This window comes from Calidris pugnax, unplaced genomic scaffold, assembly GCF_001431845.1.
Source record: "Calidris pugnax isolate Ruff unplaced genomic scaffold, ASM143184v1 scaffold209, whole genome shotgun sequence".
NCBI classification, from domain to species: Eukaryota; Metazoa; Chordata; class Aves; order Charadriiformes; family Scolopacidae; genus Calidris; species Calidris pugnax.
In genome coordinates, this window is record NW_015090978.1 from 2802609 (window position 1) to 2815670 (window position 13062).

General features: G+C 36.0%; 1 protein-coding gene across 1 annotated transcript in view; it reads left to right on the forward strand.

Moving 5' to 3' along the window:
- Positions 1-12155, forward strand: part of DTWD2 (DTW domain containing 2) — a 68454-nt gene extending 56299 nt beyond the window's left edge. The window contains exons 6-7 of the mRNA XM_014953424.1: positions 7299-7427; positions 10899-12155. Of these exons, the coding sequence (XP_014808910.1) occupies positions 7299-7427; positions 10899-11069 (300 nt within the window). The 3' untranslated portion in view covers positions 11070-12155. The remainder of the gene's footprint in view (positions 1-7298; positions 7428-10898) is intronic.
- The last annotated feature ends 907 nt before the right edge of the window (positions 12156-13062 follow it).

Here is a 13062-nt window from a genome sequence, read left to right on the forward strand (position 1 = left end):
AGGAATTATTATGTTGTAGTTGGATTTTCTCAAAACAATCTACACACGTGTTACTGACTATTTTAAATTACCAGATTCTCCTGCAAGAAAAATTGTGCTTTGGAACCTGAATTTTGCCTTAACTTCATACAATATCGTGTGTAAAGATGATCAATATAAACATGTAGATTAGATTACAGATATATTTAGAAAAGTTAGGTATCTATTTGCGTTCTGTTTTTTAGCCTTAATAGGTATTTAGCTTGCAATTCTTTCAACTATGTATTATATTGATTGTTCATGTTTGTGTGTCAAATTCTTCAGTCTTTACACAAGCTAAATTGCAAAGTGGGAAGTGAGAAACTTGTCTTCTGCAGATAAATGATGCTATAGGTAATGTTTTTTGTTTACAGTGGTTCTTCTGCTCTGATTCATTTACCACAATTCTTTACATGTGGAAAATGTAACTTTATCTCATATGATTATAAGAGCTTTGCATTTATTCTGATTTATTTTTAAAGTGTTTATTGCCTCCTTGCCCAGCCATTGGGAAGGATTCTCTATTGAACAAATACAGCTGAAGTGCTGTAAGAGCACTCTAAAAACGTAAAAGTTTGACAAGGGTGGAGAAAGTGCATATACTCATGGATTTTTTTGGTCAAATTTCCTCTTCTTCCTCCCTCCGCACCCCCCAAAAAAATGTCTGTGGGAATGTGATGTATGAATCTTTGTCTGTGAAGGACACATTCCATTTGCAATTTAATTTTTCTTCTTGTTAATCAACTGTATCTAAAAATGAAAGCAAGGAACACGGTAGAGAAATACTCTGTACAGAGTTACCCTCATTAAAAAGGTATTTTAAAAGAAAGGCCAGAATATTGTGAAAAAAAAATATCTTTTTTTCCCTGAATGTACTTGTGGCATTCTCAAATATTTTGCTATAGATCAAATTACAGAGTATGAGATGATGAGCACTAAGTCATTCAGCAAGTAACGAAGTATTTGGTGAATGAAATTCTAGGCTCTGCTCTTAGACCAGTGTATTTAATAAGGGTGTAAGAAGGCTTCTGGTTTTGACCTATGGAAGGGCTGATCTGAGTTGCAGCTCTGAGTACAGGTTCTTCTGCACAGTCTGAAAGGAGCGTAAGCAGGTAGAACCTACACACAGTCACTGTTCAGCAGAAGCAATTATGCTTCTCTTGCAAAGATGGACTATTAGATATTTACCACTGTTCCTATCACAGCAACAGTCAGATACCCTGAGGTTTGTTGTAGTGATAAGTCTGGATTCTAACCTGGTGCCATAAATTGCCTGAGTGGAAGGGTTTGGGGGATACCCAAAGAGAAGGGTTTTCAGATGCATTGGAAATTGTTGAAGACAATGTGCAAAATATCTTGTAATTTCATAGAAGTTGAACAAAATGCTTCAAGTTTACTTGAAAGTCACAATCAAACCTATTATTTGTTTCACCATTTTACATGGAACATACACAGGCACGTCATGGATATGCTTAAATATTCAATCAAAAACATGCAAAGTGGACAGAGGGGTTTTTTTGACATCTATGTACTTTTTCAGGCTATCCATTTGTAACAGTTGCATGGCGGTTATTCCCTCCAGTATTTAGAAACAGAGTGCTCTTAAGATGTCACTTTAAATTAAACCCAACATTTTGAACAAAATAATTTATTTATATTCTTGATTTAAATTTCAGTAGCATGCTGAGCCTAATTTACTCAGGCTATCTTCTCTGTCACAACGGTAATTTTATTTAACGGCATGAAATTTCTGTAAGAGATAGAAAATGGTTTGGTTTTGCTTACAGGTAAAAGGTGCTTGTGCCAACTGGATACTGAGTGAAAGAGCTTTCCCGTACTTACACCCTTTTCTGTCTGAAGTTGTTTGTGCAGTAGCACAGGGAATGCTTTTCCTCTTCAGCACCTTAAAAGCGATTTTTTCTTAGTTTCTAGAATGATAGATGAGATGGCAGGACGTGGTTGTACTCTTTCTGGGTTTACTTCTGCCTTTTGAGTTCCTTTTAAAAAAATGGCTTGTGATATTGTTTTCTGGAAGATATTTATTAAATTAACGGTATGTATGAACAATAACTGCTGCCTGTGTTAAGCAGGATGATGAATGGTACTTGCTTACTTCATTCTCTGAGACTTGAGGAAATTAATTCCAAACAGAAATTCAGATTTCATAAGGATGCAATCAACATAACTAAAAGAGGAGGGGATCTTAAAATCAGTACTAGGTTTTTTATAGAAGCCACAGAAGGATATGTTGTTCCTCTGCCTGTTTTGAGATGCCTGTGATGTAATTGCAAAAACCGGGACAGATGAAACCAAGCATTGTTGAGTGTGCCCTGTGCGACAGGTATGCTAGCTCTGTAGCATTTCTGTGTTCTTGGGTATGCACTGTTTTCCAAATATAATTTTGCATAATGCTGAATTCTATTTGGAGAGTAAATCTAGTAAGAGTTATGATGAAGAAATCAGCATAGAAAAGGTAAAAAGATAGGGATATTGACTTTAAGGAGGGGACTGAGGATAGCACTTAGAGCTTTCTGCCAGAGCTCCAGTCCTAGTATTTAAAATAAGAGCAGAGTACAGTTCCCTGTTTTCACTTAAATTGTTAAAATTTCAAACAGAAGGTCTTTGACCCCATCAAGGCAACATTTTTGCTTCCATTAGCTCTGAACAGCTGAACAGGAGCAGCTAGGTCAGGTCATCGCTTGCCTAGGGCATCTCCAAGGAGGGCCGTGGAAGAGCTCAGCCCTGAGAAATACCGAAGCATCACTATTTTTAATGTGGTTCAAATCCTTTGTAAATGCTCAAAGGCTCAAAGGGTAGTGCATTGGCAGAGAAGTCAGTGTTTATTTGTTAATGTAAGATTTTGTGAGAATTGCTGGCATTCAGGCTTTTGGAAACCCTGGGTCTTGAGTTGCAAGTAGAAATGAAACTTGATTCTATGTGTTGCTTCATGCTTCTGGTGCCTTGGAAACTAAGCCCCAAACTCCCTTGCACTTAGAATACATACGCTAATTTCAGTGTCTTGGCTAAATTCCAGTGAGTAATTGCATTCATCTTATCTAAGCTCCTCTCTCTAGTTTGAATTGGTTGAGATAGAAACTATCTTATGATATTGTTTATTTGGGTGAGTGGTGTTAAATAGGCTGCTGTTTTTTCAGCTTGACATTACTGTATTTTGCTAGTAGCTGAAATTATTCCAAAGTGTGCATATGATTTGCAAATTACTTTGACAGCTAAAAAAATGAATTGTTGTAACGTGGTATGTTTACCATTTTATGAAGAAGTGATTATAAAATATCATGATTTTTGTTTTGAAATGTACTTAAACAGGTTATTTATGTATACTCACTTTGAGCTTTTGAAGTGTAATGTGAGGGGTAGATTATCTGACTTTGTTTATTTATTTTTGTTTAACTGTGGAGGAACAGTTCCGTAATTTTGAATTAAGCTTGTTCAGCTGGATATGAGGTATGCAGATGACAGACAAAAAATTAATTATTCTAGGTAGTGCAGAAGCTTTGATGAGACTGGTGCAATACTGTACCTGAAGCTATTAATTCCACAGAAGTCAAGGCAAGTTTTAGACTGTTGGCTGAAAATGAGAGAATTCATAATCCTACCCAATTGCGTTTGAGAACAGTAAATATTTTGCATATCGAGGCATTTTTTTTCAAGAAGATATCCTTCCTATGTCTGAAATATGTATTAACTATATTAATTCATTTTGGTTTCTATATAGTTTTGACTTTGTCGTACCACTCAGTTTATGCTGTAAGGTGGCAGAGCTCCTCATTGTGTGTTTTACGCATTCAGTGAGTATACCTATTTTCTGATAGACAATCAGTCATTTGCTGAGTCTGTACAATCTGTGATAGAAAAAGGCTACCCTGACTGTATTTTGGGTGACTAAGTATCGCTCATTTAGATACTTTGCTGCTGTGGAGTAAAGAGTAGGGTAAAATGCACATTTGCTCAAAGGATCCTTGGAGAAAAAAGGTAGCAGGGAGTTGTCCTGGTCAGATATTCTTCCTCTGATCTCCCATTGTGCTGTCTGTCTATTTTCATCTCATCCCAGTGAGAGATTTTTCAGAAAATTGGATATTGGATGGGGACCACTTGTTTCCATCCTTTCTCGCTCTTTCCAGGAAAGAAGAAATTTGGTGGCTGCTGTTGTTGCTGTTAGAAAGTTGCCCTTTCATACATGGTCAGCTGTTTGAGAGCTGCACTCACAGACTTTTGGGCTCCACAGTGTAAGCTGGAGTACAGGCAGCTCTTCCATTATAATTTTCCTTTCTCTGGAATGCTGATGATCTTGAAAGTTTTTCAGCATGAACCCCAGGAATTGAAGTCTGGAAACCAGCAGATAGAACTGCTCCCAGCTCCTACAAAACAAAGCCTAAAGGCACCAGTGTCTATGTTTGAGAAGGGGAAAGCCAGTGTGCCTGCAGGTGGTTTCTTCCAACCTGTGTAGAGAGACTCTCTGAAGAACATGGCTGTCAGCTGTTGAGAAAAATTGTAGATATGTGCCTGCTCTGCTGCTCAGGATACATGCTGGAGAAACAATGGACTGAGTTTATACTGTTTTTTAATATCTATTTAGGAATTTCTAAGTAGGGACTAAAAGCTCCCTCCAGCATAGATCTCTGTGTAATCGAAATAACTCGCCTTCCTACTCTGTCATGATGGAGATTCAGACATGGTTCCAGTAAAGGGAACATAAACCAAAGCAAACCTTGAGAAACAACAAATGAAATTATTAATTTATTTTTAATTTTCTTTTCATTTCACTGTGTATACTGATGTCTCAATTATACATTTTCTCTCCTAAATCAATTTATTCTCCTTTGATTTTTCAATATCTAATTGAAAATGATAGTTGATAAAGGCTAGCCTGTATCCACTAGCTTCATTCTTGAATCTGCCTGGGATTTGTTCCAGGACAGAATTTGCATATGGACTGAATTTGCTGTTGAATATCCAAGTAACTGTTAACATCTTTAATACAATAGATAAAAATTCTACAGTATGACTGTAAATTAAAGATTGTATGATAGGCTTCCAGTATGGTGTAATAGTAAGCACAGTCTGCTAATGAGATGCTAGGTATAAATTCTTTTCGTTTGACAGTCAGAGTACAGAGCTACAGACTAAAGACCCTGAGTTTGCAGGCATGGAATAATCAACTACTCCAACTATCTTGGCTTTAAATATAAAATATCAGGTTCAACTTTTGTAAGTAATAGGCATTCATTGCGTAATTTTTCGTACGTTGTGCCAATTAATTTGCAGAAATATGCTGAATAGCTGCAGAAAATGAAAATGAGCTTTAAGTGGAGATGACCATTGAATTTGCAGGAAATAACTGTATATCATCACCTGTAACCATTACTTTCAAATATCTAAGAATAGTAAGTATGTTTAGGAAAGATACGTATATATGTGCTTTGAGACCACTGGTACATTTTTACTGTAATTAACAGTTGATAATTTTGTAACCTGATTGAAAATACAGTGCATTCCAGGTAATTATTATGGTAAGCAACCTCAAAATAACAAAGCCATTGATCTTCAGTCAAGGAGGCAAAATGGATTTTGGAAGATGTGATTTTAAAATGATTTAATTCAAATGACACCTCCACTATTACAGTTATGAAAAGAATACAAATGTATTTGTATATAATGAAAAAAATCATAGTGCTAGTATGCTGTATTTTTTACATAACTAACATGTGTTTGTATTCTCTATTTGTCAACCCAAATATGTATTCTTTGGCTGTTGAAAGTGATCTCTCCAAACTATCTAAACAGTCACTGCTGGGAGTGTTTAAAATGTGTGTGCTTTGGTCCTTCAAGACTACCCGACAGCAAGATTAGCATTTAAAATAAAAGTTTCCTTTGATAAACAAGTTAGGACCTTCTGTCACAAAGTTACATTTTTTCAGTCTTTTCCTTTATTTAAGTATATTGAGCTTTTATAGCTAACTTACTGTCCTTTCCATACTGGATTTCCTCTTCTCATGTGCCTCTGCTTTTTATTTATTTATTTTTAATTCCCATTACATTGGGATAAGAGAAGGCATTAGAATTTGATCTTATTCATTCACACTTCTTCAGTAATTTGGAGCTTCCCTTTTATAAATGAGGTCTCTTGAACTTTTAAGAGTGGGTGATTACATGTAAAAGACATGAAGGAAAATCAAGCATTAAAAATAAAAGCAAAAATGGGAAAAGTGAAGAGGAAAAATACTGAATGGAGGAATGCTGAAGAACCTCTGCCAAGTAGAATGGGAGCAGTCATGATGGTCATGGGGAACAGTCATTTATTTTTTTGAGGAGAAAGAAAAATAAAAGACAACCATTAGGATGAGGTTAATAAGAAAAGAAAATAAAATTGACTTTCTCTTTTATAATAATTCCTTAGGGTTTATTGTATTGCACTACAATTTTTTGGAAAAGGAACTGATAATTTTTGGTTAAGAATAATGACAATATTGCTAAAACATTAACTTGTTTGGCAAATTATATTTTAAACAGAGGTAGAGATGGAAATTTTAGGCATAAAGGACTAAAATCTGGATTTTCACACAAAGTCTAATAGTGTAAATTCTGTGATGTTTCAACTGCTCTTTATAAACTCAGTAAAAGCTTTTGGAACTGATAAAACAGGCAGCGTAGTGGCTGAATTAAATTCCTGTTTCTTAAAAACCTTTAGCGTGTAAGATAATAGAGAGTGGTTATCACTTGAGACAGAGCCAATCAATCATTTTCAAACACAATTTAGGTAAGCAAATATTTCTAATCAGTGACCTAATACATAATATGAATAAATATAGTTTCTAAAAGTCTTTAGTGCAGAATTTGACAAATAATATTTAACCAAGGTAAATAGTGTCAGTGATTATACAGTCATTGTACATTTTACAGCATCGTGTGTGTTTTTAGAGTGTGCAATAAAACAAGCATAGGTGGATAATTTTATTTTTGTTATAGGATATTTATGGCAACTGAAATTGGTTGCTAAAACTTCACTCAGTCATTTTCTTACACAATTGTATTTTCTTTATGTGTTTGTGCAGTAACTAACATGCAGTTCTTGTCTCTGATGGTTACTCAGGGGTATGATAGTGTTACACTATTATTAGCTGCTGGGAGACAAAACAGCAAACAGGAAAAAAGGCAACAGACCACAGTGGGGAAGGAGCTGTGTTTTGCTTAGTGTAAAGAAGGAGCATCTTATTTGCTATACTGATCTGTTTATTTTAGTAGAGTCTGCTATTTTTCAGGTGCAGTTAAAAACCAACATTTCAAGCCAATACGTAATTCGTACCCAGCCAACAAACACCTGTCTGTCTACACTTGAATGTGCAGCTGTTGCTCTTACTATCATGGAAAAAAATAAGAGTATACAAGAGGTATGTAATTCTGAACACCTGAGTTTTTCTTTTATGAGTTCTAGAGGAGCAGCAAAGGTACTTAGCTATTAATCTCAAATTTGACAGTCAAAATCTCAACGACATTATACTGGTTTCGTTTCATAGCAAACTAAAACAAGAATTTACCAACAGAAGCTCTTTTTCTTTACTAACTCTACTATGTCCAAATTGCTGTGACTCTTTCTTGTATGTTCCAACAGTCTCTGTAGTTTTCCCATTCTTTATCAACATTGCTGTCAGATTGCTGAGGGAACTTGTCACATTGCAAAGGTCTTTAATTGTTTTGCTATCCTCCAGTATGTTAAATTCTAGTACGGTATTTTTGTGTTATAGCCTGTAATGGAATTAGATTAGCTCTTTTGCCACAAAATGTTGTCTGAAGATAAACCTGGGCAAGGTTCAGAGTTAAAATGTTGCTTTGTTGATGTTCAAAGTACCCATTAGTACTGGTACTGTAACAGATTGTATTTGATGCTGCAATGTCCATCAAGGCTGACTGCAGACTAATCTTAGAGATCAGTTTCACTGTGGTAACCCGTTTGTGTATGGAGTAGTAGATTGGTTATTGAAAACAACCTCTACCTTCCTAACCCATGTCCTCAATTTCTCTCTTTCTTTTTTTTTCCCCCTCTTCCTTTTCTTTAGTTGTGTAGTGTTTTCTGCAGGTACTTGCACTTTTACAGTTTTTCACTGCACATTTGTCTCAGGATTTGAGATTTTTCCTGTATTTGTTATTCAGTCTAGCTTTTCTTCTTCCCTCTTTTTTCCATTTGTCTTTTCTGTTCTCTCCTGTACCTTTTATGCATTTTTAACTCAGCAGTGCTAATGTCTTCCACTCCCTTCTTTCCTTCTACTTCACTCTTCTTTGCCATCACATTCTTTCATCCTGTACTGCTTTCTTGCACACTTCTGTGACTTAGATTCTCTTCACCTGTGCATTACTTTTTTTAAAAGATTGGTTTATAAGGCACCAAATACATGCTGTGCTTGCCACAATAAAGAATAAAAATCTGTAGAGATGATAGTTGTGGATTTAACCCAAAACAAATAGAAGTACTACTGTGTATATTGTAATTTTTTTCTAAGTTCACTTGGCATTCCTTATTGCAAATCTTCAAAACGTAGACTGTGTACCAGGCACATGTAGTATAGTAAATTGTACAAATTGTTTCTAACTAGCTTTAAATTTATGGTTAACTTCTTCAGTTAAGATCTGGATTTAAAATTACTGGGCCAACAAATGTCATTGAGAATAACTGGTCCTAGACTATAAAAAGTTTCATTTGGTTAGCAGTCAGGTATGATTAATTTCCTTTTTTGCATGTGTTGGTCTTGGGATGTTTACTGTAGCCAAATAACCATTATCTTCTTTAATAGATCAGTGTTTTTAAATGATCCTCTGAAGTGAACGCACAGCAAGGTGATCTTTGACTCTTAAAGACCCCAAAGATGATCCATTCTGAGACAAATGAGTATATTACTGCATGGAAAGTAGCAAGTAGTTTTCTGCAAAAGTAGATGGCAGAGATGATCTGAATACCTCCTCACAGCTAGCTTGAAGATAAAATGCTTTTGTAAGCATGTCCCACTGACCTCCCACACTCCTGCAGCCATGGAATGCAGCCCACTGGGTTATGTCTTCCTACGAGCCAGCTCACAACTCTTATGTGTCATTGGAGGAATTTGGGAATAAGTGTTCTTGAATTTAAGTTTATCCCAGGTCAAAGAATACTAATTGGACATTAGCCTTTTCCTTGCAAGTTGTGATCCCACTAGTCTGTGATGGAAGAGGTTATTAAGATAATGTCGTTCTTAATCTTTTGTTGCTGACATTAGTGATATCAATTTAATAAGCCTTTTGAAAAAGACCTACTAGTAGTTTTGCACCATAGACCCATGTCTGCAATCTGATTGTGTGCCCAGAATGTAGTACAGAAGGGTCTTTGGAAAAAGAAAAGCTCATCCATGTATTCACTGCATTCTAGTGTCCGCGCTTGGATCCTCATATCCCTCTCCATCAGATAATGAGTATTTTGGTACCTGACCTCCACCTACTAAAAAAGGTTCCCAGGCCAAAAATTTGTTTGACAGTTGGCATAGTGTAGAGTATGCCACCCCTGTGTCTGCTTCTGTGACACTAGACAGTAAATATATTGCATTTAGAACCAGACTGGGACAAAATGTGTGGCCACACAAGAAAATATGGCTCAGAAATTGGAACTCTCCATAAAGAAACATTTTTAGAAAGTTAGGTGTCTTTATGATAGTGGGGCTATCATATGCTTTCATGTTAAAGAAGGTACTTATTTATTGTAGACGTTAAACCCATGAAAATATTAAAATAAAGTGGGTTTTCTATGTTTACTTTTTCCTTTGGTGTGCTAGGAGAAACTTGGTATATTTTTCTTTCATTAGACTTCTGTCTTATTCAAGTCCAGGGTGAGTGTTTTGTTAGCATCTACAATTCCCAGTCCTGTATTCTATTTCATCTCTACCACTCAGAATTGACCCAGGCTACTTCTCAAAGAAAAAATTACCAGTTTTTCAAAAGTGCTTCTATAAATGTTGCAATAGCCAAGAGCTTCATAAACATTCGTACCCTTTTTAATACCCTCTCTGAATTAATTGAGTGCTATTCCCAGCATATAAGATGGTGAATTGAAGTTGAGAGTTAAAAATGGGCACTTAGTTTGATGCTCAGTATGTGTCACTTGATTTTGCTGTGTGCTCAGAAGAGTCACATTTTACTTGATAGAAACTCGGCTCCTGCTGACTGCAGTTACATTTGCGATTGCTTTACACATCTGCACATAAGGCCCCATGATACTGAGTCAGGCAACCAGAAAATGAAGAACCTACAATTAGGAACCACTTGAGATAGATCTGGTTTGTGTGGCTTCATTAGTCCTACATAGTATCGTATGGCAGAAGCAGGGTTACAGTCCAGTCTCCAGGACAGCAGTCCAGCTGCCTTGATCGTGAGTCCCACCTCTCTTTCTCAAACCCTGCCTCAAGGTTATTTTCATGCAAGCACAAACAGCTTAGTTATTGTTACTTACTTTATTACAGCTTGTTGGCTGAGCCACAGTTATTAATTCTAGTCCATTGCTAAGGTCAATTTAAAGCCATAACTTACAGTAATGTAGCTGGGGCTAAAGTGAGGATTGAGTGGGTCCAAGGAAGGATTAAGGAACGACAGCAGGCAGGTGGATGTATATGTGACTATGAGGCTATGCCTGGTATGTGGCTTCTTTTTAGTACATCTCTTATTCAGCTGTGCCCTCTATATCTCCAAAGATGTATTTTATCAGCTTTTAACATCCAAATTATATTTTATCAACATTTTTAAGTAGTTCTTGAATACAAAACCTGGAATAATTGATGTCTCTAAAATAGCTTACTAAAAGGTTGTGGTTTTTTGTCTGTCCCCACCCCTTCATCTTTCTGCAGACTATACTCCGTCCACTTCAAGCTTTATGTTCTTTCCAGCTTCAGCATGGTGCCCAGATCCATCACAGCAAGGAGCATCTTCTCAAAAATGGCTTATATGACAAGCCAATGCCAAAGAATAAGCGCAAACTCAGAAGAATGGAGCTTTTGGTGAATAATGTTAAAATATAAGAAAACTGTACTGGCAGTACAGTGGGATTTATTTGCAGCTAGCAAATTAATATGAATCTGGATTTGATCCAAACAGCTAACTGTACTGTAATGAAACAACTTTTAGGCCTTTCATAGGCAAGGGTTTATCTACCAATGTGACAAACAGTAATGGACAAGCTTTTTCATTTTTGCAATAGGCCAGGTGCCTTTGTTCAGATAATGCAAGATCATTCTCATTTCCTATAGAAAAGAAGAAAATTCTGAGCATAATTTAGAGTTATCTCTTGACTAACAAGTATGATCTTCAATATGACTGGATAAATTTGCTTTGGAGAAGCTTTTATCAGTACAGAAGACAAGGAATATGAATGTGATGGATCGGTAAGGCTTCAGCATTTAGAAGTATATTGAATTTCTGCTGAGCATTTTAACTTTAGTATCTAATTACAGTAGGTTTTCAAACTGTAATTCCTATATTACTTAGCTCAGATGAACATAAGGCATGCTATTTGTAGAGTTCTTTTTGAGATTTTTATTTCTTACATTATTAGAATTCCTTTTCATAAATTTATATACATTTTACAATGCAATTGGGTTTAGTTTGTCTCTGAGACTTAATTTTTAAATTAAGCCTGCTTGTGTTTTTACCAGAGCCTGAACACTTCTAACTTTAAAAAAAAAAAAAAAATGAATGTAGAGAAATTATTTTTGGAATTATAACTCAGGTGCTTCACTTTTAAATAAGCAAAAACTACTCCTCCGCAGAGGGGAACATTTTGTGGGTATGGATACATCATATCCATCCCCAGGCATACAATGGTTATGATAATAAAGAAATTAAACAAACCGAGTGTAAACAGCTCTGTAAGAAGTATGATGCAATGACAAATTACTATGTCTGGGTACAGCGTGCTAACATGATTGCAGATTCATTATATCCACTTCTGTTCTCTAATTAGTTCTTCTAACAGTGATATAACTGTACCTCTTTCTAACGGGAATCACTAGAAGCAGAAGAATTGCATTTTTTTACAGGCTTTGTGAAGTAATATTTTATGATCTGAAGGAAAAAAAAAGTGAAATAAAGGTTTTGATGTTCCTTTCTTCATGTTCATGATTGCCTCCTTCATGAGACAGATTAAAATGCTTAACGTTTGTTTTTACTATAGGTTCTACTCTAGGTAACCACATCGAGCTAATTGGGTACTAATTAGTCTTAAGAAAAGATACTTTGTCTTTAATTTATGACCTGCAAGGCAAGAAACTGCAGAAGTGGGGGGTGTAACTCAGCTAACCAATATGTTAACTGAAAGCATTTTTACAACTAACAAGAGAGGTCAAAATTAGGTCAGAGATTAGCTAAGAAGTTTTAGTTAACCCCAAGGTAATAGTGACCTTTTGTTTACACATGGATTAACAATTTAATTGTCTGGCTATGTTAGCAAAGTTTATATAACCTTTTTCTCTTCCCCCGGTCTAGATAAATCCTGTATCTGTCGCTAAATTCAGCAAACCTGAATTAGTTTTGACAAATCTGAAGCAAAACAGTCTCCTATGATTAATGATAGTGTAGATGCACTTTTGTTCCTGTTGGAACAGAGAAAGGGCATGTTTATTCCTGTAGCGAAGGACAGCGCAGCAATCTCCAGGGCCGGCTTGGAGTCTGAAGGTGCAATTTTGCACAACTTCTGGGCACAACCTTACGTGTGACACTGCCTCCAGTTCTGGGGTTGGCATGGCTCGTGCTGGGCTGGGGATCCGTTTCCCCTGTGCTCTGGGACATGGTCCAGGCATTCCTTAAGGAAACAAGGGTATCAGTTAGACATTATTGTTAATGCCTTATTTATGGATGATGTTCACATTTAATGTTGTATGTGTTTATTTAGTTTACCTTATTTAGGTTCATCTAGAATAGTAATGCATCTTTCAAACGAAGATTTTCCTAGACAGAAGACTAAACGTGTCTTTGCATAAAATATGAGTTTGTATTATGGAGAACAGAAAGAAATTT